At 42.2% G+C, this 24,948-nt stretch overlaps 2 protein-coding genes across 9 annotated transcripts in view; one reads left to right on the top strand and one right to left on the bottom strand.

The window, feature by feature from the left end:
• MYO9B (myosin IXB) overlaps positions 1 to 13,563 on the bottom strand; it is a 45,036-nt gene extending 31,473 nt beyond the window's left edge. For 6 of the 7 annotated variants that reach the window (XM_064469859.1, XM_064469856.1, XM_064469858.1 and 3 more), the window contains exons 1-2: positions 13,471 to 13,563; positions 3,179 to 4,063 (exon numbers count right to left, since the gene is read on the bottom strand). In XM_064469859.1, the coding sequence (XP_064325929.1) occupies positions 3,179 to 4,006 (828 nt within the window). In that variant the 5' untranslated portion in view covers positions 4,007 to 4,063; positions 13,471 to 13,563. Of the gene's footprint in view, positions 1 to 3,178; positions 4,064 to 7,302; positions 7,370 to 13,470 lie in introns of those variants that run through there. The other variant, XM_064469855.1, reaches the window with a different exon arrangement.
• A 94-nt stretch (positions 13,564 to 13,657) lies between these two features.
• Positions 13,658 to 23,353, top strand: HAUS8 (HAUS augmin like complex subunit 8). 2 transcript variants are annotated; one of them, XM_064469470.1, is made up of 11 exons: positions 13,658 to 13,675; positions 15,453 to 15,523; positions 15,603 to 15,658; positions 15,985 to 16,078; positions 16,779 to 16,892; positions 17,420 to 17,610; positions 18,252 to 18,323; positions 18,840 to 18,998; positions 20,371 to 20,512; positions 21,587 to 21,728; positions 22,489 to 23,353. In XM_064469470.1, exons 2-11 carry the CDS (start codon positions 15,454 to 15,456, stop codon positions 22,607 to 22,609), a joined length of 1,161 nt encoding a protein of 386 aa, XP_064325540.1. In that variant the 5' UTR covers positions 13,658 to 13,675; position 15,453; the 3' UTR covers positions 22,610 to 23,353. The 2 variants fall into 2 exon arrangements, with proteins under 2 accessions (XP_064325540.1, XP_064325538.1); XM_064469468.1 differs by lacking the exon at positions 13,658 to 13,675 and having other exon boundaries at positions 15,362 to 15,523; positions 17,420 to 17,455; positions 17,510 to 17,610.
• Positions 23,354 to 24,948: the final 1,595 nt, after the last annotated feature.

The following is a 24,948-nucleotide window of genomic DNA, read 5'->3' on the forward strand; positions in this document are numbered from 1 at the left end:
AGCCTGTTTTTATCTTCCTACCAGTTTCAAAGAAACTGCTCTTCTCTACAGATGATCTAAGTTAGCCTGGAGAGCAACTGAAAAAATAAACTCAGAGCAATTCCTACGCAGCTATGGCAACTATACGTCTCATGAACTGCTAGAAACCAGCACAAACCCCAGCTTTAGGCCGTGCTGAAGCATCACTGTCCCATGGAAGCAGTCAGCCTTTCAGATTCTTTATCTCTAGAGAGCTGCACGCAGTGCCAGACGTAGTCAGACGTAACGCAAGTTACCTCTGCTCATTAAATCCCCAACAAGGAATCTTATGAACAGCTCACACTCTGGTGCAGAGATTGAGCAAGAAGCATCTGAGGATCAGACTAACCCATGACCAGTTTTGCTTTCACGAGCACATGTGACAGGAATTGTGCTAGTACTATATTTAATTTTTTAACTATGTTGTCTCAGTATCATATATTTCATTTCCCAGATGTTTGACAAGGAACGTTTAAGGTCAAATCTCCTTTCATGGTACAGCCATAATGCCATTCTTCAAAGTCTAGAAATTGTGAGTAAGGAGCTAAAATATTAACAGTAGTTTATCTGCAAACTACTTCCACATTTGAACAGACATTAGTTAGCCAACATAGAAACAGGATTCGGTAAGAAATACGTTTCCAAGTTCACTAAGCATGCAATGAGAAAATTATAAATCCATCTCCATCACACACTGGCAGTGCTCACCTCTCTGGGCTAGAAACGTTTGATTCAACTCTTTGAACTTTTACAAAAGGTCAGCCTATAAATAATACATTTCACCTAGGTGTCAGGAAAATCAGAGGTCACTAAAGGGGAAGTTCTGAACCAAAATGCAACCAGCTTCTACATCATAAAAGTCAGGGAAGCAGGCTTCAGTCAAGAGTATATTTTTTTAAATCTTTCATGAGGACTCAAAATAAAACTTCAAAATTGAACAGAACATTCTCAAATAGTTTAGGCACACTACAAAACTGTTCATGTAAAAAGTCCCCTGAAACATCCATTTAAGAAAAATTCCCTTCTACCACTTCAGTTCCCTTAAGTAAAAACCCAAATGAGTCACCACAGTTGGATTTAGATGTAACCAGCTCTAACAGCAGAGTTTGTCCTCAATTTAACTTCCACAAAGTGCAATAAGTTTTCCACGCATTCCTCTCCGAGACCAAGATCGGACTTGGTTTTTAAAATTACGCCTAGTGACTGGAATAGCACAAGAGCGTCCATATTGGGAAACCTGGAAGCTTCACAGTCCACCAAATCCGCTCTGCAGTATCCAAAGTAGGATAGTTTGATTTTATTTCTCTATGTTCTAAAACTACTGTAGCATCACTTTTTGATGTGCACTGAAGTTACGTGAACAGAGAAGGACATTTCCACTACCTTAAGTAGAGCTGTGCCAAAATCACAGGAGCCCCAGTGATTTATTTAAGCCTGGACAAATCTCACCCTCTCCAAGATTCAGAAAACTTTCTTTCTCCATAATTTCAAGTCAATGAATAATACTTTTGATACAAAAATATATATTCAATTCTGAAATACATTTTAGGATTCAGATGTTCCTACATTTTATGTTTAGTTGTCATAAACCCCTTTATCTTTTGCAGTATTTGAGAGGGAGTGTTTACACTGAATCACTTTGCAACTGAAACACCCTCACAGAAGTAGAGCGAGATGTTTCTCTGAGAATTTCAGAAGAGAGCCTCACATTTTAAACAATATCTACTCTGACAGCCATGTTAGAATCCATTTGGCAAGTCTGCAAGCCAGACTTTCAATTGGTCATCATATTTCTAGCTAGCAAGCCTATTTTATCATGAAATGCATTACTAAATGCTCAGTGAAAGTCTGAAGGAGTCGCAGAATTTATGACAGCCAATCCTACTGCAGATGATCACAAACGTCTCTTCATGAGCATTCCCAGACATATGCAACATTCACCTCTTTCTCCAAAGCTATTCATTTTAATTTTGAATCTAGGCATACGTGCATTTCTCATTCAATGGACAAACCACAAGACAAGATTTCACATCTCTACCTGCTGTGACAGCTGTATCACACATCTGGTAGCCTAGGGTCTGAAAGAGTTAATTTTGTCAAAGGCAGAAAGATCAGCTGATCAAACAGTGCTTTCCACAGTGACCCCTTCCTGTTTTCTGTTTAGAACTGCAAACTTGAACTCCAGCAACTAACAAACCTCAAACAATCTTACTTCTTCTTTCAAGCAGCAGAAAGTAAGGCAAAAAAAGAAGTTGCATGTATTCCTCATTCTTTACAGAAAAGCTTTCAAATCACATAAGCGTAACACATTTTAAAGTTTAACTTCATTGCCTTTTCACATCTTATCTAAAAGCTTAAGAAAAGTTTACTATTTTTTTAATTAGAGTGTTGTTACATTTGAGAATATTTAAACCTAAAAATTGCAATGGCCACATTCAATCTCCTTGCTGTTGAAGATTTTATTACGGGTGACCAGTACTTCCACCCAAGCTTTCGGAGGTTTTCCTTTCAGATGAGAGAGTAAAGGGAGAGACTGAAGTCTAAAAGATCAGTTTAAGTTTTGTCCTGCCGTTACCTAATGCAAGGCAAGCTGTACCCCCTCCTTCTGACATGTTTGGTTTTGCTTTCTGTTGGAAACGCTCTAGTAATTAAAAGCCAAAACCAACTCACACTTTCTCCCCAACTAACAATGTTGCTCTCTTTAAAGCAAATAATTGTAGAAAGGAAATAACTCCCTCAAAAAGGGAGTTCATAAAAACGCCGCAGGACACACTTGTACACCAAGGCAGGATTACACTAAGCATTTAACATTTCAGTAGAACAATCTTTTTATGAAAACATTTACTTATGATTTGATTCAAATGTCATCGAAACCTTAAGATGGAAAACACAGGTAACCTCTGACCCAGAATATTAGTGTTTAGTGGTGGAAAGTTACGTCAAATATGAATTAAAAGCCACAGGAAGTTGACGGAACAGAAGGATGAATTAAGGAAAATCAATTGGAAGCAGTCAAGCAACACAGCCAAACACCAGTGCAGCCCAGTGACATTTAAAGACTAAACCAAGTAGGCGACTCTTGAAAGTAGTATTCAACAGAGGTTATTTCAAGTTTTCAAGAAACAATGTTTCGCAGAAGGCAATTTTAGCATAAATTTACCTCCAGAACTGGTCCAGCTCCTAGAATAGTTCTCTCCACACCACTCGCGTACCCTTTCTGGCTCAGTGCTGTGAGGCAGTGAATTAAGAAGTTTGTGCTTTGAGTTTTCCCAGACCCACTTTCACCTGATATAACGATGCACTGATTAATATGTTTTTTAAGCATTGTGTGATAAGCCACATCAGCAATGGCAAAAATATGAGGCTCCAACTTCCCAAGCTGATGATTCTCATACATCTTGACATATTTAGGATTATAAATGGGCAGGAACTTGAAGGGGTTAATTGCAATCAGAATACTTCCTGCGTAAGTATAAATTTTGTGTTTTAGAAAGCGGCATTTGAGATTCTCTAGGAGCGTTGTCTCCGTTAAGTTGGGGAGATTGCACAAGTCATCAACGTCCTCCCTATACCATGGAAGAAAACCCCTTTCAACCAATCGCCGAGCATCTGTCTCCTTGGAAACCAACTGCATCTGGACATATTTGATGGTCCCATCAGTGTTCCTTTCTTGCAAAAGAAAGTAGTACCCATCCTTTTGCGGATGCTCATCCTGAGCACGACGAGGCCAAAGTAAAACCCTATGGACAGGAGAATCATTTATATCAAGTACCCATTCTTCTCCACCTGATTCCTTCACTTCCACAAGCACGTAATGTTTCGAGACATCCAAGTTTAAGATATTAATCACATCCTTGATGACATCTGAAGATGTGCTATCCTTGGTTGCTGTCACTTTGCAGCAGGGAGCACTTTCTGTTGAGAGTTGGGGGTAAATATGAAGATTATAGGCCTGGCAAACTGCACTATCAGCATCTTTTACACTCATTCTGTCCCCAGATGGGCTTCAGTCTTCCGCCCCTGCTTAATATGCAGTGCCCATCGTCTAAAAAAGAAAAAAGAAAGAAGTCAGGTGTTAAAAAAATATGTGTACAAGAGATATTAGGGCAAGGTATTATTTTCTGGAGAATGAGAATAAAGTTATTAAATAGTCAAATTAGTAATTAAAGAACAAATGCACTATTTATACACATCAGTGATACTACTTCAAACAGTCTGCTTAGCCTACCCCATGGAGTGGACAGGTGCCACAGTATCTATCCTCTTTTCACTTTTCCTTCTGTTCCCAAGCCCTCCCTTCCTCCCTGTTCTGGCAGCACAAGCACTCACACAGCCACAAAGCAACCTGAACCGGGATAAATGTCCAGTTAAAACTTCCTTGCTTCCCCAGGTTAATTTTAACCCAGATAACTTCCCTGGAACGGTTCACTATATGGCTACACAAACATTTATTCATCCTCCCACATAAACCCTCCCTTAAAGCTGCACAGGCAGCTTGAGGTAGAAACAGGATTTGATCACTTCTTAGATCAGCACTGCCAGTTTAGAGCAGGCGTGAGCTATGGCAGAAGGAGCAGTGCACAGCTGCAAGGAGGAAGACGCTTCTGACACTGAGAGACACACTGTGTTTCGTTTCCCCCAGCAGACCTCTTTTCATGGAAGGTAAAACACAGGCACAGCATTTACCTCCACTCAACTTTAAGGAAACAGTGCCTATAGCTGACGACAGCGCCTATAGTGCCTAATACTGCTGTCGACGACTCCTAACCCTGCACAACATAGTGATTTCTTGAACATGCATAATTTACCCAGACAACAGACTGCTAATTTCACTTGAGTGAACCACATCCTTGCTGCAGAAAGGTTTGAACGTGCTTCTTATCTTCCATTTTAGGCAACAAAGTAAAATCAGTCTTACTGCAGCCTTACTTCAGTTCAGCTAACAAGATCCCAAATAACCCATTTTATTTGCAAGCCTTGCCATCTATCCCATCCACTCCTTCCTCACTGGGTTTTAGGAACCTCATGCACGAGTCTCCAAAAATTATTCATTCCAATTGCCTTTTCCTCCTCTCATCCCTGATGCAGGCCAGCAATCTAACTTCAGCCTAACATCAGCCTCACGGAAGTCAACCTCCTCCTCACTGCCAAGTCTGAAAGCCGCTAGACGTGGTTACGTTCTGTGCCTTTGCCACTGATTTTCCTCTCAACTGCAATTCAGCACACACAGATCACCAGGACTAGGCTTGCTTACACTGCTTTAGTTCAACAGTTTATTAGTTATCAATGGGTAGTAAAAGGAGAAGGACAATGAAGTACCCCTTTGTTTTAACAGTCTGTAAAACTTCATACCCAGAACATCAGTTCAATTTTTGTTTCAAGAACAAAGTGTTCCAATTATACACTTAGATGCTGAATATATTTAGAAAAAAAGCAGAAAAATGCCAATGAAGTTGCTTTTTGCCACTAAACAACTGTACAGGAACTTGCATAAGGCCACAGAGAGCAATCATTTCAAATTAAAATCAGCAGAGTTGGAAGCATTTAGCTGCCACTTCCACTCTAAGTAATGAATCACTTCACAGAAACATATGACATAGTTCTGCCTCACCAACAGCCTCAGAAGAGAGCTTTGCTTTAAGGGAACTCTGAATAGTAAGCTTACAGAAGACATTGTTATGCAAGCTGGATCATTTTTAGTGGCTACTCATCAAAAGGAAGGCTGAACAAGCCACAGACAGCAAGACAAACCACAGTACATCTCTGGTCCAGCTGTATGATCCCTCTGAGAACGGGTTTTTTCCTCCCATTAAATTTCATTCTTCATTCATTAATAAGAGCTTATGGCAAGAACTTCGTCATGCAGAAGGATGGACTAGTGTGCTCAGAGCCCCCTTCCATTGCCTGTGAGTACCACTGACCAGCAGCTAGTAAGTCTGAAGTACTTTTAGAGTAATTCTGCAAGTGCAAAGCATTCAATCTACAGAAGCTCAAATGCCTTCACATACAGTACAACCTATAGCAGACTGCTGCCCATGGGCAAGATGCATCTGGGGCACAGACAGAAAAAAAAGAACAACAGGGACCATTTTCCTCTGAAGTTAGCCAGCCAATTCAAGGGAGACAGTCTTGTCCAGACTTCCTTTTTTCCGCCCCCCAGCAATTAGTTTCAGACACACAGTCTGGTAGGATAGAGGAAGTCCCCGCAGTAAGCATTTTTGCCTAAACATCACCCTGTGTAACATGGCACCAATGTTTTGGCCACACAGAAGAGCTGAACCTAGGTGCTGACCTCTGACTTTACAGAGAGACATTTCTTAACCTCACCTCATGTCAGCTACCGAGATACATCTGGCATGTTGCTCAAGACTCCCGTATCACTCTTTCCAAAGAGGAACCCAGAACAGAAATGGCCTCTTCCCTACCGGTGAAAAACCCAGGCCAATTACAGTAAGCAGCAACGCGATAGCTGGCAGTGTCTGCTCAGGTGTGTATGGCTGAAAAACTAGAAATACCTCTCATCCTGAAGACGACAGATTTCTGACAAAGCAACATGCAGACATCGACCTTAATTTATACTACATACAGACTTTGAAATTATGCAGTCATCATGCAACATAATGGAAGCTCAAGCAGGCATCCATCACACTATAGGAATGATTTGGAAAATCATCTACAGTAGGAAGAACTTGAAACACGAGTTTACTGCTGATGTGACTGTGCATTGAACAGAAAGAGAGTCAGCCTAACACTGCCTCATTTCAACCAGATACAAAATCCAGACACTACCCACTGGCTTTCAATAGCACTGAGCTTTAAGACTGCTCTTTCACTCAACAGCTTAAAACAGATACACTATTTCAAATCATTTAATACTGATTATGAGGCTTTAAGAAGAAATAAAAGTAAATTCTAACAAGTCACTTCAGGAAGACTAGCACCCAATTACTGTTAATTCCTTTTAACCAACTCTGCTTTTGTTACCTACAGTTCATTTACCTGAAAATGCACTACATGAGTCCCACAAGAAATAACATGGTGCTTAAATCCTTCTACCTAAGAATCAGAATGAGAATATCTAGTCATTACAAACAGAGGTTTGAGGAAAACCTGCTGCTCTCCAACTTGTGAATTTTCTTAGAAAGGATATCAAATTCATCTAATGCTGCCCTAAAAGAGACAGACTTTGGTATATCTCTGACTTCCTACTAAACAACATTTCAAGCAACAAATTAGAACATAAAAGCAGAAGCGCATACACTGAACAGATTTTAAGTTGGTTACCTAATGAGTCCCAGTATTCAACTAAGGACAGGGTATCATCAAGCAACTGGAGGATTAGACTCTAGAGAAGTTGGATTCCTGGCAAAGTAAACATTTTCATGATGGTTCTAAAAGAAAGAAAAGAGTTACTGATAAAGGAAATAATCCATACCAGATGGATAGAATGGGAGCTATCCTAAAACAGGCTTCAAAACTACAGCGGGTAATCATTTAAACATGGTAGTCTAATATAACACCACACGCATGACAGTGAATGTAATTCCCAGACACACATCAAATGATTATTTCGTTAGGCAGCCATATTACCCTTGTACTCAGAAGGTCTGTGACCAATACTGCATCTAGAATATATCCAAACTTTGGTTAAGAAGCTGAGATAAGAACAGCAACAACAAAAAACACCTGTTAGAGAATACCCCCTTTACAGCAAAATACTCTAGAAGCTTTGCCTATGAGAAATACACAAAGGAGACTGATACCAGTTTAAGTCCTTGCACAGGGAACTAGAGTTTGGTAACAATCACCAGTCTGGAGGACAAAGCTGTAACACAAGCCAGTGGCTGGAATTCAGAGCTAGAAAACACAAGACAAATGTCACCAGAAGGCTACCCCACACTGCAGAAACTTCACTAACAATGAGGCCTGATTGCTGAAGCTCTTTTCAGAAAAATCAGCCAGTCCCCAGTTACAGATGTGTCTCTTAATTAGAAAAGTTAATTAGGTACCACCCTCTCATTCATGTCAAGTGGTCTGGAGAGATGATTTCAATGATCGTCTAATTTTTATGACCTCTAACTATTTAGAAAAATTGTTAGCAATTGAAATATTTATTCAATATTATTTGGCTCATCAAGGAAGCACAAGCCTGACTTCAGGTGCAGAGAATACTGGAAGAAAAAGGAGAAATGCAAGAATAGAAGGTAATAATGAAACCATACTAGTCAGCATGCAAAACAGCAAACTCAGGATAACAGCAGCCTAACCACCACTGCTGAGTTCTTTCTGTAGATGGAAATTCTGCAAAATCACCTCGATTTCTTTCTAGGCCCTTTCTTTTTAGAAGCCCCTTTCCAATGCATGGGAAAAAACCAAAGCTGTGCGTTGAAGAATTCAGTAAGTGGGAGACAGAAGCTGGCGCTATGTGCACATCAACTAATTTTAGACTTCACATTCAGACTCCTTCCTGTTTTCCTTAAAGCGTTTTACTTTTCACAAGCCTTTTGTAGCACAAGTATTCATCTTCACAGCACTTAAATTTTACTAAGGACAGTCATCAGCATCTACAAAACAAGGCAAAGCATTAATTTTCACCATAGTCCGGTTTTACAGATGCTATCAGAGTCAGGCAAGCTGGGCAAGACAAAAAAAAAAGTTAGACATGCAAAGCTTTTGATTCTAACTTGTTATTCAAAACATTAGACTACCAATTCTGTGGGCATGAGTGGGGCAACAGCTGCATGGGATTAGTGTGTTAAAGGATATAGCGATATACCATTTGCACCCTTGAGACAGCAGCTCCATTGTGCCAGTACAACATACACAATTCAAGTGAGATTGAAAAGAAATAGCACTACGCAGGTTTAAATACAAGAGACCAGTTACAGGCCACCTTTACCCACCTCTCCTAGAAGCATAATTCCAACAGGTCTGGAAAAACAGGAGGAGGTCTAACCAATATCAAACCTCTTTTCAGGATTTTGTTACTTTCCCCTACCCCATCTTTTGCAAGTTGTACAAACAGTCTGTTTGTTAAGAGCACTAACATAAGGAGCTCATAAAGCAACAGCCTAATGCCATATTTATTTTTATATTGCCTACCAACTAGTACTTTCATTTGCTTATAAAAAATAAAAACCTACTGGGCTTACCAAAGAAATAATTTAAGTGACCACTATTTAATTCATCACTGAAGGCTCGATTTTACTTGCTGCTTAAATCACTGAGCGAGGCAACATTTCACGTACTTTGCGTACTTCTAGACTTCAACAGTTTGTAGGAAAAAAATGCATCAGGCTACATAATTTATCATCAATCTAATTTTACTTTATTAATGTTACCAGAAATAGAAAATAAAGAAATACAATTCTATATGGTAATTTCTATGGTATTTTCTAAGTGTTTTCAAGCCTCCTTTAAGACAATTAATTTTTATATGCATTAAAGCCAAAATAGTCCAATTAATAATGTAATAAAATTCTAGAAGAAAACCTTGCCCCAATCAGCACAGGGTATCTGTTTAGTTTAAATAAGGCCATAATTTGAAGCCACATATTTAGTCAATGAATCATAGCGAAGCTAAAAAGGGAAAGCTACCATTACAGCAAAATTGTTGAGGATGAACTTCAAAATATTCCTGTTCTTCACATTTTCACGTCCACTTCCAGTGCTGCATTCCTCAAACTGAAAGATTCAAGGTTCTCCTATTGTTAATCAAGTAATTCTCAACACCACAGTAGAAACACATCACAAGTACTTGACCTCTAGTATTCTTTAATACCGGAATTGCCAATGACCATCCCCCAAAAAGACCTCTCCGATCAAATGGAAAACATTTAGCAGTTTCAAAAATATTCAGCTATTGCTTATCCTTGATTTCCAAAGCAAGGAATTTCCAGCAAAATAAGCTGCAGACTCACCCTGAAGTTTCCACAACTAACTGTGCATTACAGGTAAGACAAAGGCCTTAACCCTTGTCTTACCTCACCTCACAAGGTATTGGTCTGAAAAATTATGCTGACTAAACACCTTCAGATCCTTGGTTTTCTTTACCTAAAAGCTCTTGGCTTTTTCTACTCCAAAAGAAGTAGTTCTGAATGGAGCATGAAAATTTACAACACATTTGTTACCACTCTCTGTAATGAACCGAGTCAGAGAAGTTCCTGCCACAGGCTGCCTAACAAAGGAGAAGCTGGACTGCAACGCAAATAATGCAACATTATACAGGAAAAAGTCAAAGAAGTTACCTTCGGTACAGGCAGTTCCTTCTCAGTTACCTTCTCTCTACTCCCTATGGTCCTTGAGACCCCGTTCCCAATCTCTGCCCTCAAACCGCAGACCTCTACTTCCTCTTAATGACTCAGATGTGCAATTTAACCTCAGGATAAGGATACCTTATCAGGCTTACAGTGACATTAAAGGTGTGTAACATGTTATTACCTTACAAAAAGCGTGATGTCAGAGTTACAGATGTATGCTTGAGTATGATTCAGAGAAAATGAAAATGGGGCCCTGTTGAAAAAACAGGGAATGAAGGCAAAACAACTGAGAGTGTTAGCGACAAAGAACGTAAGCCAAAAGGACTTTGGAGACTGCTCTACCACCTTTTGTAGTTTTCTTAACTTTATCCTTAATAGCATTACAACTGTCAACAAAGGAAGTAAAGTTTCACCGGTCTAATGCTGCATTTACACTGATAAGAAATTTTCTTAAGAAACTTTAGGTTAAACTTTTGTGTGAATTAGATGGATTAAAAAAGGGAGTTCATGAGAACATACACATCTCGAAAATACCTTTTAAAACACTTTTATTGTTGATATTACCATCGTTGGGCTTTAAAGGAAGAGCATATTTTTAAGATTTGCATTGAGTTTCATTTGGTAATCAGACACAACACAATAAAGTCTAGATAAAAGCAACTCTGCAAGCCATGCTTGAGTCACTTGATACATCAAGAAAACATGATATACTAAAGACAAAACCTCTGAATTTTCATTTTCTGAAATAAAGACATTCCTAGTCCTTTCAGAAGGGAGATCATCTGTTAAAATACCCACCTACTGATTAAAAAAATAAATCCTTATCAGCATCTCAGGCTTTCCTTCTCCCTGGTACTAGAATAAGTAGGTCTTGCTTCTTAGAAATGTGATTAATATACACCTTCAGGCTTCGAATTCACAAAAAAGTATCAAACAACAAACTTTTAGTTGAATCGTAAGTTTTCACTCTTCCTTGACTGTTGAGACAGCTAATATTATTGCATCTTTTAGGAATTTTTCCTTTTTAAATGCCTAAGATCGCAAATCATCCTATTTGACCATCTTGCTAAGAAAAGGCCATATTTAGCTTAAGTAATATTGAACTACGTGCATATGAGTCAAACAGTTATTCATACACAGAATTATTCAAGAGGTCTAATGTTTGAATCACTGTCAGAAAACTCAGTCTGTACAAAGCATTACTTTCTAGGTGAACCTCAATTTTTATTGGCTGCATTTACTCTCCGTGAATTACTCGGTTCTGTAAGCATTTTAGGTTCCAAAGAAAAACACAAACCTGTGAGTCTTCCCACTCTGATTAGACTATCCGTTTGCGCAGTTCAGACAAATGTTCAAGTAGAGTGACAAAAAAAAACCCAAACCACCCAAACTGTATAGTTCTACAAACAGTTCCACCACATTACTGCAGTAACTCCTCAGTTTTAGTCTATTAAGTAAACACTACTGGTTAAGGAAACGGCCTTTGGTGCATCATCCTGAAAAGCACAATGTTACTAGACTTCAAACGTAGAGCAGTAGAGAATCTTGTTATTATTCCAAAGACAAAAATAATCAAGAATAACTCTTTTCTGAAAAGATCCGCGATAAATCTTGAAGCTAATATGAATACACATCTGCGTTAGAAGTTCCCCATATTGCTTCCTCTATACTAAATGGATTTTTTCCTGACAAGACACTGAGCTAAAGACACCAAAGCCTTAGTAAAACTCGATGGGTGTGACACCAATGTACTAAACTGGAATGCAGGGTTACCTCACACTGTTACTTCATGGCAAGTACTTCAGCCACGAATTCCAGCTAACAGACCTGAAATCAGGGAGCTTCTAATTACCCATGACAAACTCTTATTTGCAAACAGCTAGGTAGAGAAACCGATACCAATCCACCTCTAGGAGTAACGTGGGAGGATGTTGATGACATCTTTGAAAGGCTAACTCCATTTGCCAGAAGCCTGAAATCTTCTCCAGCCCTTTGCTACACTGCCACCCATTCCCAGAAGGTGAAATCAAAGAATACCGAACTCATCTGCATCCAAAGTACTTCTCACTTTTCAAAAGTGGGTCTTGCAAATAAAGCTGGGTAAGAACTTTACCAAAATACTTATGGAGCAATAGAAAACAGGGCTAAAAATTATACTGGGAAGTCACCTTACATTAGCACCACACATACCTATATCAACCATATAGTCAAGGTAGTAACGAATTGGGATAGTACTCTGCTGCTTTTAGTCTACCAACGTGTAAAAAAACAGTGTTCCCAGTCTGCAAAAGTTTTACTCTACAGAGACTGCAAAACCAAACTTACCAAAAAGACACAGTACTACCAAGATACAAACAGCCAGAGGCATATATCAATTAAGTTATGATGGTCACCATGATAGAGAACGACCTCAACGCAGTAGCAGTGCTGATATCATCAAGAGTTGTCCAAAAATAAAACAAAGAAACAAAAGACCCCAGAGAGTTTTACAAGGGTTTTTGTTTTTTTTTTTTTTTTAAGATGCCGAGATACTTGTACGAAAGCTTACAGGCTGTTCATACCGGGAGCTAGAGACATCATGTGAAAAAGCAGAACGCTGCGTGGCTGAGAGATCAGTAAGCAGGAGGTGGAAGTTAACATCGAGCCCTGATCAAGGGCAAGATCTTCCCCCTGCCCGTCGCCCGAGAGACGGGAGGCGCAGACGGGCGGCGGGGCATGTTCCGTCCCTCAGGGCATGTCCAGCTCCTCGGGCACATCAGATGCAAAACGAGTCAGCAACAAGACATCTGCCAACCCGTTACAAGCCCACGCAGCCTCCCAGAAACCTGGCACGCCACAGCTTCAGCTCCCCGGGCTCCCGAGCAGCCCCCCGGCCCCGAGGAACGGCTCCCGAGCCTCCCGAGCTCCTGAGGCAAGCGGCGGAGCCCTTGGTTCCCCCCTGCCAGACCCCCTGCTCCCTCCACACCCCTCACCCCCGCCCCACAGAACTGCCTCGGCCGCCACACCGGCCCCGGGGCTCGGTGGGCAGCGCCGTCCCGGCTCGGTGGGTGTCCCGGTCCCTCTGAGGCGGCACCACCACCACAGAGCTCGGTCGCCCACAGAGGAAAAAAGGGAGGGAGGAAGGGAGAAAGGAAGGAAAGAAGGAGCGCGGGCGCCCATCAGGGGCGCAGGGCCGCGCTCCGCCGCCGTTTACCTCAGCCGGTGGGTGAAGCGCTGGCGACCAGCACCGCCAGCCGCCACAGGCCCCGTTCACCACTTCCGGGTAGGGGGAGGCAGGGCAGCGCCCATTCAGCGCCCCGCGCGCGCCGCGCATGCGCAAACCCCCCCCCTTTGCGGCGGGGCGGGAGGCGCGAAGCGTCGCCCAGGGGTTGTGGCGGGCGGTGCTGGCCTCGGCTCAGGTAGGTTCGGCTTGGACTGGCCGCCTCGCCCCCGCCTGCGGCTCCCAACGCAGCTCGGGCAACGGGTGCTCATCGGGAGCCAGGTGCTTTCTGTGGCAGGGCCCTGCGGCGAGTAAGGCGGAGTGGGTGGATTCTTCTTAAAAGCAAAGAACCCCATCCTCAGCTGGGAGCGTCACCTCCCGTTGCTGTGAAGGTTCCTGCTGCGGAGGTGGTGGCGTGGCTGGTGTTCGCTGCCTTCCTCCAGCGATTTGTTAGGGCTCTGGGGCAGAAAGTGCCTGGCATAGCCTTCCTGAGCTGCCCCAGCTGAAACTGCAGAGGGTGTCTGCCTCCCTCCAAAGCCATGGGAAAATAAAAATGATTGGGTCATAGTCCTGCAAGGACAGGCTGAGGGAGTTGGGGTTGTTCAGCCTGGAGAGGAGAGGGCTGTGGGGAGACCTCATTGCAGCCTTCCAGTACTTAAAGGGGGTCTATAGGAAGGATGGGGGCAATCTGGCAAGCCCTGTTGTGACAGGACAAGAGGTAATGGTTTTAAACTAAAGGAGGGTAGATTTAGACTGGATATAAGGAAAAACTTTTACAGTGAGGGTGGTGAAGTGCTGGAACAGGTTGCCCAGAGAGGTTGTGGAGGCCCCATCCCTAGAGACGTTCAAGGTCAGGTTGGACAGGGCTCTAACAAACTAAGAAGTTTAACAAGGGCAAGTGCCGGATTTTGCCCCTGGGGCGTGGCAGCCCTGGCTGTACAGACAGGCTGGGGGATGAGAGGCTGGAGAGCAGCTCTGCAGAGGGACCTGGGGGTTCTGGTTGATGGCAAGCTAAACGTGAGCCAACAGCGTGCCCTGGCAGCAGAGAGAGCCAACCGTGCCCTGAGGGGCATCGAGCCCTGCATCGCAGCTGGGCAAGGGAGGGGATTGTCCCGCTCTGCTCCGCGCTGGGGCAGCCTCACCCCGAGTGCTGTGGGCAGTGGTGGGTGCCACAGGACATTATGGGTATAAAGCTACTGGAGAGTGTCCAGAGGAGGGTCACGGAGTTGGTGAAGGGTTTAGAGGAGAAACTGTATGAGGAGCTGAAGTCCTTTGGTTTGTTCAGCCTAAAGGAGACTGAGGAGAGACCTCATGGTGCTCTGCAGCTTCCTCACGAGGGCAGGAGGAGGGGCAGGCGCTGGTGTCTCATCTCTGGTGACCAACACCGGGACCCGAGGGAATGGCAGGGAGATGTGCCAGGGGAGGGTTAGGCTGGGCATTAGGAGAAGGTTCTTCCCCCAGAGGGAGGTGGAGCCCTGGAACAGGCTCCCCAGGGAGGCATCATGGCACCAGCCTGGTGATGTTCCAGAAGCACTTGGCCAAGGCCCTCAGAGACATGGTGTGAATTTGGGGCTGTCCTGTGCAGGGCCAGGAGCTGGGCTCGATGATCCTTGTGAGTCCCTTCCAACCCAAAACATTCTGCGATTGTATGCTGTAGGCGTTACCAGGCCCTCGTTTCTTGCCGTGCCCGGTTGCCGGGGGGAGGCAGCAGCCCGCCCTGCAGCCCCGGCGCTGAGGGGAGGCAGCAGCCCCGGGGCGCGGCGCGGGTGGGAGCCATCCCCCCTCAGCCCGGCCCTCGGGGAGGTGGCGGCGTGGGTCATCCCTCCGGGCCGCCAGGGGGCGCGCGGGCTCTCCGCCCGGGGCAGTGCTGCGCCTGCGCGCCGGTTCGAACGGGCTGGCGGCTGAGGCGGGGAAAGGTCCGGAGCGTCCCGCCACCCGTCTCCTCCTCCTCGTCATCTCCCGCTCTGTCTTTGCAGGATGTCCGAGCTGGGGAGCGACTCCAGTACTATGATGGCGGGCGGAGAAGAGTCTAAGAATAAGCGGAAAGGTAGCGGTGGGGTGAGGGGGGAGCCCGCCCCGCCTGAGGCGCGGCCGGCCCGGCTGAGCTCTCTTTGCCTCTTCTTCAGGAGGAAGAATCGTGAAGTCTCGCTACCTGCAGTATGATAAGAAAGACGCCAAGAAGGTACTTGGACGCCTCGCTACCGGGCTCAAGGGTCGCTCAGCAAAGGATAGAAATGGTGTGAGGGGCGGCTCGGACCTGTGCAAAAACGGACCTAAGCAAAAGGGACATAAGCAAAAAACCAATTCTGCTGGGGTTGTGAGGGAGTCGTGGTGTATTACTAGAGGCAGACTGGGATGGGAACTTGGGACTGTACTCAGGTGACTTGCAAAGCACCAAGGCGCCTTGGGATTGTAGCTGTTTGTTGCCAGCATTCAAGTCAGAGGTAAAACATGTTGCTGGTCACAATTACTGCTTATGTTCAGCCTTTTCTGTTTCTTGATTGTCAGAACACTTCAGCAAATTCCTTTTCAACGACTACTGCTAAATCATCTTCAACTAAATCAAGATCAGTTCTTCCTCAGAAACGTAAAACTTCTGCTGGTAGGTTTTACTAGAATTTGAAAGCTCTTGTTTTGTGAATTTGTATTTCCAACCTGTGGAACTCTTAACAACTCTAAAACGTTGTTAGGAGATTATATTTTGTGTTACATCACTGCCAGTTACCATCTGTGTTCAAAGGGACTTAAGAAACTTGGTATGGGATTGAGGGTGTAAACTGAGGTTTATTAAAGTTTTGTCTGGACATTCTGATAGAGAACTAATCTGGAATTCAGTAACTGGGTTGTCTAAAATAAGCAGATCTCTTGCCTTCTGCACAAGGCTTTGAAATACTCTTTTACTATGCCCTCACCATTGCCCTGCTTGTTTTATTTCATCTCTTTAATGAACTCAGTGGAAACGACTGAAAATCCCTGTCTGCGAAACAGTCCATTTTTATTTCTTTTCAATTCTTGCAAAAGAATATTCTGGTAAGACCTTAACTTGACTTGAAAAATGTACGGAAATAACGTATTCCCTTTTCATATCTGAGGGTAGTTGTTGAACTGTGAAATGTTTAAGAGGATAACGTTCTGAACTACCTTGTCTCTAGGTAAATTAGGGAGCGTACGGATGGTGTATATAAAGTGATTGTGTAAAAGTTGGCATAAGGTTGCCACCTGTTAGTGAAAGCATATATAATTGTGAACTTGTGCGGAATCTGTTCTAGTTCTTTTTGTTTGATAATAGCTTCTTTCTGCAGGTGTTGTTTCTAGCTCTGTAAATCAGAGTAGTTTTGAGAAAGGTGACTTGCAGTCCACTTTACTGGATGCAGATAAAATTAGTCGACCAGACCTTGATCTTTCAGCTATTAATGGTAAGCTTCCACTCATGCTCAGTTTCTCTATTTATTATTTTTAAGGTATGCGTTGCAACTTGGTGCTAAGTAACCCTTGTATTCTCCGATATTCCTGAAAGGATTTTGTTAAATAAGGTGAATGTTATTTCAAGTGTCTTTAAACAGAAGTATTGAGACCTTCGGGGTTTAAGTTAACCTCTCGATTTTGAGTACATTTTGGGTGCATTTTGTTTAAGATCTAATATTAAAGATCAAAGTACTCTTCAAAGTACTCTTAACCCTTTGTTCCTATAGCAGATGGGTGTTAGCTTATCAGCCGTTCTGAAAATTGTATCACATCTATCTGTAACTGTCACGTAGTGCTAAATGCTTGTGTGATCCACTTCTCAGGAGTGTCATCAGAGCTGGAAATCCAGGACAAGTCTGCTTTACTGGTACATGTAGTAACTCTGAAATTATCTTTGTTTTAGAAGAACCTGATGGTATGTTGACCCAGCCTATATACTTTGGTAGAAGAGAGCAATAACTTTTCTGTTGTGATACAGATAAAACTGTCCACAGCAAGACTCCTGGCTCAAACGCTACTTGCAAAGGAGATACGGCTTGCAAAGGAGATACGGCTTGCAAAGGAGATACGGCTTGCAAAGGAGATACGGCTTGCAAAGGAGATACGGCTTGCAAAGGAGATACAGCTAGCGATGGAGATATAGAGGCATGTCAGAAAGCCGAAAAAGTGGTGAGTCTCACTGCTTTCTTTGTTAAATGTATTTATCTTGAAATGTGTGAAACAAAGATTTTCTGTTTATCTTTAATCGTGATAACAAATTTGATCCTGGGATGATTTGAAGCCTTCTGACAGAAGTCAGAGGATAAGTCTGTTCGGCTCTTAGCAATGTTTGTTTTGTTTACCAGACATCTCAACACTGACCGAAGCTTTGCTTCCCTCTCTTGTGGTTAAGAATCCTCCGACTGTAGCATCTCCTCAAGTCAATTCTTTTTGTCCATTCCTGTCCATGCTTTTTAATTATGTCACGTTATCTTTAAATATTTTCTGACATTTTTTGCTCAGAAAACTAACATTGGTTCAACATAATTTGAAGTGGCTTATTTAGGAATCTCATTCAACGTAGCACTGAAACATCAAGTTCTCTACCAATTTTACAAAAACCTGCTGAAAATGTAGTGAAAAATGGTGGAACAAAGAACAAAGAGGTATGTTTAATTAACACGCATTGTTTAAAATCCCAAATCTTTCTCATCGAGCTGACTGTTGATGGTGATGATAATTTCGGACACAAATTGGACATTCAGTAATTTATTTGAACATAATTGTTTAAATACCAAAATTGATCTGGTATATTGTTTTCTTTTCTGCAGGAAAATGATTCTGATGCTCTGATGGAACAGCTGGAATCTCAGACACTGCTTTTGACTTACCTAAGGTTAGAGGTGAGAGTCAAGTAGTTGGTGTTTCAGATAGACAAACTTGATATTAAGGAATTGTTTAATTTCTTGTCTATGCGTTCTGATCCATAAAAGTTGGATTCTTGTGACTTCATATGTTTATGATTGTAAAACTGTGTGACTTGCTTTGAAAACTCTCTTAGAGTGAATTCAGTGCCAGTTTATTAAGCTGGTACTGGTTCCCCACGAAGTAGGGGCATGTAGAAGTTTTGGGAAAACCATGAGTGAGGGTGTTTGGAGTTCAAGGTTGCAGCGGTGACTTTGTTCTGGGTCGCTCAGTGCCGTATGGGTATATTTTTCCTGTGCAAAAAATTTTAATGGGGGTGGGGGAAGAAGATGGGAGAGGGGTTTAACTATAATGGACTGCTTATTGCATGAGGACTCTGATTCATTAATTGAAGCTCTTTGGCCTGGTCTGAGGCTTACGTTTGCTTATGCAGAATATATTAATCACTTTGATGTAGCATTACTTTAGTTGTGAATTTTTTTTGGATGTAACAGGCAGGAAAAAATCTTGCCAAGCTGGAAAAAAAAGCAGAAGAAAACTTGTTACTGTTGTGCAAAGAAAAGGAGAGACAACAGGAGAAGCTCTGGGAGCTGAAGCGTCAAATTCTGCTCAAAGAGAGAGAGCAGAAACTTGATGATGCGTTAGACAAACAGGTAGGCTTTATTACAATTTAAGCTTCTGCTATATTTAAACAAGCTCACTTTTATGAAGTAGCCCTTTATCCAGAGAGGACTTGTATCTTCTGTGGCCTGCTGGGGTACAATTTGATGCATCTTAAACAAAATAAGTATCTACTTCCCATTGCGGCATGTAATGCTCTCTATTAACCTTTGTCACTTTTTTGCTGCCTGTCGTGGTTTATCCCCAGCCAGCAACTGACCCCCACCCAGCTGCTTGCTTGCTCCCTCTTGGTGGGATTGGGGAGAGAATCAGAGGAGTAAAAGTGAGAAAACTCATGGGTTCAGATAAGAACAGTTTAATATTGAAGAAAAAGTAAAACAGCAGTAGTAATAATATACAAAACAAGTGACGCATGATAAAATTGCTCGCCACCCACCGACCGATGCCCAGTCTGTCCCCGAACAGCGATCGCTGCCCCCTGGCCAGCTCCCCCCAGTTTATATATTGAGTGTGACGCCGTAGGGTATGGAATATCCCTTTGGCCAGGTGGGGTCAGCTCTCCCAGCTGTGCCCCCTCCCAGCTTCTTGTGCACCCAGCAGAGTGTGGGAATCTGCAATGTCCTTGACTAGTGAAAGCACTACTTAGCAATAACTGAAACAGCAGTGTTATCAACATTGTTCTTGCACTAAATCCAAAACACAGCGCTGTACCAGATACTGGGAGGAAAATTAACTTTATCCCAGGTGAAACCAGGACAGTGTCCCTTGTGGATGGACGGGAAGGAGAAGTTAGAGCTATTGGGCAAGGGGCAGCAACAGCACACCGGTTGCCAGAGCCGATTGCAGTTGATGCATGGGAGACGCATCTTAAATCATGTGAACATCCTGTCATTATGCCGTTACAGGCTAGAACTGACATGCTAACCCTTAGATGAGACGTGAATGTCTTCTGTTCTTTGTCTTATTTTCATATGTTAGACAGCAATAGTTCAGGCCTGGTTGTAAGAAGGCAAATTTCTAATGAATAATTAATTTTTTAATAATTAATTTTCAAGACTGAACCTGTGTTTGCTTTTAACAAATACACGTTGCAAAAATTAAAAAATACTTTTGTCCCTTGGAGAACACACTGTTAGCTACAATGGAAGTACCAAATATAAAACACTTTGTCTGCTGTGTTGCTAATACCTCTGAGCTACAGTAACAAGGAAAGTGGTATTGACCTATGCATTTTGAGGTGTTAGGGGAAACCTATTAAACAGCCTGGTAGGAGTATCATACCACAAACTTCTTGTATTCCTTTGTCAGCAAGAATTTTGGAGCTGTATTTGGGTTTTTTTATAAATTATTTTTCCGTATTGAGCCTGGTCTGTAATAGCAAAATGTCTGCTGTGTCTTTTTCAGATGGAAATACTTTCTCCCCTTGTTCCCATTTGTGAACAGTTTAAAGAGCAATATAAAAACTTTGCTGTTTCCCTGGATGCCACTAGACATCAATTACCCATAAAGAATATTCACATAGAAGGAGATATGCTAACATACCTTGGTATGAAAATTCAATTCATCAAATTTACTTTCAGAAATAATGTTCTTTTGGTATGCTGAAATGCTTATGCTGTTATCGCTAGATCTGTCTGTGGCCACTGGAGGAATTTTGTGTGCTCTTAGAGCTTGTATGGACACTGGGCTGCAACATGAGTCACATGGTTTGCTATGAATAATTCTTGTCTCCATTTAACCACTAAACTGTACTTAAGGAAGTTTTTTATCCTGCGGCAGGAGAAAAATTAACTTTCTAAACTAGGGCAGTCTTCATATACACTGTCTTTAGCAAGTTTCTGTATCTTTTAACTATATTAATAGAATTCTTCCTCCTTCCTTGTTACTAATGGGTAAGCAAGTTGTAGAGTTATAGAGAATAGTGTGATCTCTTCTTGTTTCTGTGTTTGAGAGATAAAGTCACATGGGTAGACTTGCTCATGTTTCCTGTAGAACTAGAGCTTAAATATATTGTGTGATGCCTTGAATCAGAGAATGTTTGTTTAATAAATTAGTACTTGTGGTTTATGTTGAAGTCTGGACAAGAAGTTACATTTTTTTTTTAAGCTGCTAGTCTGCAAGAAATGAAATTCTTAAACCATTTACAATAATCTTACACTTCAAAACAAATGGAAAAGGTGTATTGAAGAACTCGGAATTCTTGTAAGAAAGCTTGAAAGGAAATGAATATATATTTTTGGTTTGTGAATGCTAAAGGAGAGGGCTGGATAAATTTCATATTGGGGGTACGTGCCAATAGCAATATATATAATTGGCATGGGGATTTTGGATGTTTAAAACTTGTTTTTTCTCTTGTGTTTGTCTTGTAAAAATCTTGGACATACTCTAAATGAGAGCTTGAGTAGCAATTTTAATAGCCTGTTGCTGGTGTTAGTCTTCATAGCTAAAAATAGCTTGGCTTTCACAGTTTTGTCATGATCTGTTTGTGAAAGCTGAACAAACCATAGTTTTCCGTCATCTAGTTCACCTGTCTCTGTGGTTAGTCCAGCTATTAATTAGTCCTGTATTAACTGACGCCACTGCACACATTTTTGAATAATCTTTTAACATCTCATTGTAGATGAACTACGAAAGCAGTTAACTATCACGCAGGAACTTCTGGCAGCAGTTTTGCCAAGCTACTCAGAAGAAAGTGCAAAAGCATGTAGTGTACTGAAAGAGCTTAAAGAAGTGTCTCAGAAAATGGTTAAAGAGCTTCAAAGGTATTTACAACTGTCAGGGGAAAAGACTTGTTGGCTAAATATTCAGAGGAAAATCTACAGATCTCGGCAGAATATATCCAGAGTGTATATTGGAGAAGGATTAGTTGAGGGAATAGTAGCACTGAGCTTAACTGTGTCTGTAGCAGACAGCTCTATTTCCATCCCTACCCTACCTACAGTCAGAGTAAATATGCTTGGGGCTTTTTTGTTTGTGTATTCGAAGTGAGCTACTTGAGACTGCCATTCGCTGACGCTGAGAGTTCCAGTGAGCAAGAACAGCCCTGGTAAAGTGCAAATATGTAGGAGAGGGGAGGACTCCAGGAGACAGAAAAGTGAACTGGAAGCACTGTATCTTAAATAATGACCTTACAAATATATCATCCTTTAGAGGAGGTACAAGGAGCACAGAAAAGGATTTTTCTCAAGTATTGTCTCAATAAATACAAAGTATTACTGAGAGAATGAGGAAGAGATAAAACAGATAAATTTCCTTTCCTTCCTTCATTTCCCCAGCAGAGATTACAGCTAAAATCTCTGAAGATTGATAGACCATAAAGCCACGCATCTCCCCTTCCTGCAAACTGCCCTTCCTCTCTGCCAAAGTCTAGCCTTTGTGAAGAAAATTCACGTTTACATTTTTTTTCTTCTGGTGGCTGTGTGGTAGGAGAATGATGCGAACGTCCAGGCGCGCAGCCTGTGGGGTTAAGCAGAAGTTGTTATCCTCTGGAGTAACTGATTTAGCTTGTTTAATTTGTTCCAGGACCTTCACACAAGTGCAGAACCTGTCATTTGAAGTTAGTAAAGAAGTTTCCCTGCATAACCAAAGAATATGTGAAGAGAATCATGGACTAGATGTTGTGAAACACTGGTACTTCAACTGAGTTTGTTGTTTTGCTAACGGGTGGGTACTCAATCAGTGCCAGCAGACTTGTTCATACAAGAAGTAAAAAGATAACATATAACTTGTCCAAATTTTCAGTTATAGCAGAATATGAAACCAGGAGCAGGTATACTTACTAATATAAGCAATGGAGTTTTCTTCTGCATGCTGTCCCATAAGGAGACATCTTTGTTTTTGAACAGAAATTTCTATGACACCTTTCTCATCTTTTTCTGCCTTGACAATACTGAAAGGTAAATAAGAAATGTTATTTGTAGCAAAGGTGATCTATGTATTTTTAAACTTCTTGGTTTACAGTCTTGGAACTGGCTTCAAGTGTGCTGATGTGCATCTCTTGCCAAGTAGTGTTCCTTGGAGGGCAGCATATCAGAATAGAGGTGTGGAATTGTGTGTGTGGTACTAGGCGTTCGCTGATCTCATCAGGAGGATCTGTAGGAATGTACAGCATGGTCGCCGGTCACTCAATGAGTAGCTTCTGGAGGAACTCTTGATTGCCCCTTATTTCTGGATTTGGTGAGAGGCAAAGCTTCGTGGGTAACAAGTAATGAGGCTGCTGTTTGGAAGGAGCCTGGTCACTTGTAACATGTGAAAAGTTTTGGTAACTTGTTGTCTAATTGTATTGGAAACAAATTACTAAAACCATAAATGCTTTTGTATTAATCTGACACCTTCTCTTTAAGGACTTTTTTTTTTTTTAAATAATAAAGACTATTTTCCACTGCTATATTGATAGCTTTCATGTTTAAATGTCTTCACTGATCTCCTACAGAAGCTTTTGTTTCCATCTGGGCTTACGTAGGGCTAATACTACACAGTATGTGCAGTGATGGACTTAAAGGCACTAACCAGTCCCAATGGCAAGCCATGGCCTACAGGCACCCAAAGTGCTGAGCCCAGAGGAGCGTGAGTGTGGAGGGAAGCCTCAAACCTAACTACTGAGTAAGTGCCTGAGAAAGAGGGTGCTCCGTTATGGACATATGTGCCAGATGTGGCAGATTTTTTCAACATACTCTCCAATTTGTACTTGGAATGCATTTCTCTCTGAAAGACATGCTGTGTCCTGGTTTTGTTTTTTTTTTTTTTTACCTGTGGGACCTCTTTCTGTGATGATTTTTCAAAAGCTTTGCTTTGTATTATGTGTTTAGTGTTATGTTTCTGGCTTAAGCTGTGTATACAAAGCTTTTTGGCCTGTTCAAAAAATACTTGCAGCATTCTCCTGGCACTCCTTGGAGTGCTATTCAGGCTTCCTTCTGGTATTACTAAGGGTCTAACTAGATTCTTATCTCCTTCTAGCAAAACTTAGTAAACTAAGCTATAGTAACTGGATCGGTAATCATTCCACTAGTCTATGGACCACCCCTGTAAAATGCCTATGAAATGTCCATTGAGTTCATTTAGTCCATGACTTTGGATTTCATCTCTTGTAAGGGTCCTTCAGAGAGGCGGTGTGTGTGGGGTCAGATTGTTGCATGTCAGTCCTTGTTCCATCACCGCTGCACTGGTAGTTCTTGTTCTCTCACTGCTGCACTTTGCTCGGTTCCATTGAAAGTTCATTTGCTATTATTATTAATTGGGAGATTCCCACCATGATAACATTCCATTGATATGGCATATAGCAACCATAGTAGTGATGACATACAACATCATATAGCAATTAACAGTATATTATTCAGTTCATTGGCTGTTTTCACCCAAAATTAAATCCCCCTGAGGTACACACCGGACTCCTCCATCCTCCCACATCACCCACCAAGTGCACCCAGGTCCTCGAGCAAAAGCAATCCCACGAGTGGGTTTGCCTCTGCCTGCAGCAGGAATAACCCAGACTGTTTTGCCCAGAATATTTTTTTATGTGCACTACAGGGACTCCATCCCCTTCCACAGTACGTAAGGATTCTGACTGGGCAGGGCCAGCTCGGTTGGCAGATCCCCTCGTGTTGACGTGGCTTTTGCTAAATGTGTATCCCAGTGTTTAAATGTTCCAACCCCCATTGCTCTTAGTGTCATCTTTAATAGTCCATTGTATCTTTCGATTTTCCCAGAGGCTGGTGCGTGGTAGGGGATGTGATACACCCACTCAATGCTGTGCTCTTTGGCCCAGGTGTCTATGAGGTTGTTTCGGAAATGAGTCCCGTTGTCTGACTCAATTCTCTCTGGGGTGCCATGTCGCCACAGGACTTGTTTTTCGAGACCCAGGATAGTGTTCCAGGCAGTGGCGTGGGGGACGGGATATGTTTCTAGCCAGCTGGTGGTTGCTTCTACCATGGTGAGAACATGGTGCTTGCCTTGGCGGGTCTGTGGGAGTGTGATATAGTCAAT

This window comes from Phalacrocorax carbo, chromosome 19 (assembly GCF_963921805.1).
Source record: "Phalacrocorax carbo chromosome 19, bPhaCar2.1, whole genome shotgun sequence".
In the NCBI taxonomy this organism is placed as follows: domain Eukaryota; kingdom Metazoa; phylum Chordata; class Aves; order Suliformes; family Phalacrocoracidae; genus Phalacrocorax; species Phalacrocorax carbo.

Excerpts from the sequence above, each read along its gene's own strand:
- HAUS8 (XM_064469470.1), top strand. The coding sequence starts at position 15,454 with ATGTCCGAGCTGGGGAGCGACTCCAGTACTATGATGGCGGGCGGAGAA. Across the intron at positions 17,611-18,251 it reads GTCAGAAAGCCGAAAAAGTG|GAAAATGATTCTGATGCTCT; the intron begins GTGAGTCTCACT and ends TCTTTTCTGCAG. Across the intron at positions 18,999-20,370 it reads ATGATGCGTTAGACAAACAG|ATGGAAATACTTTCTCCCCT; the intron begins GTAGGCTTTATT and ends TGTCTTTTTCAG.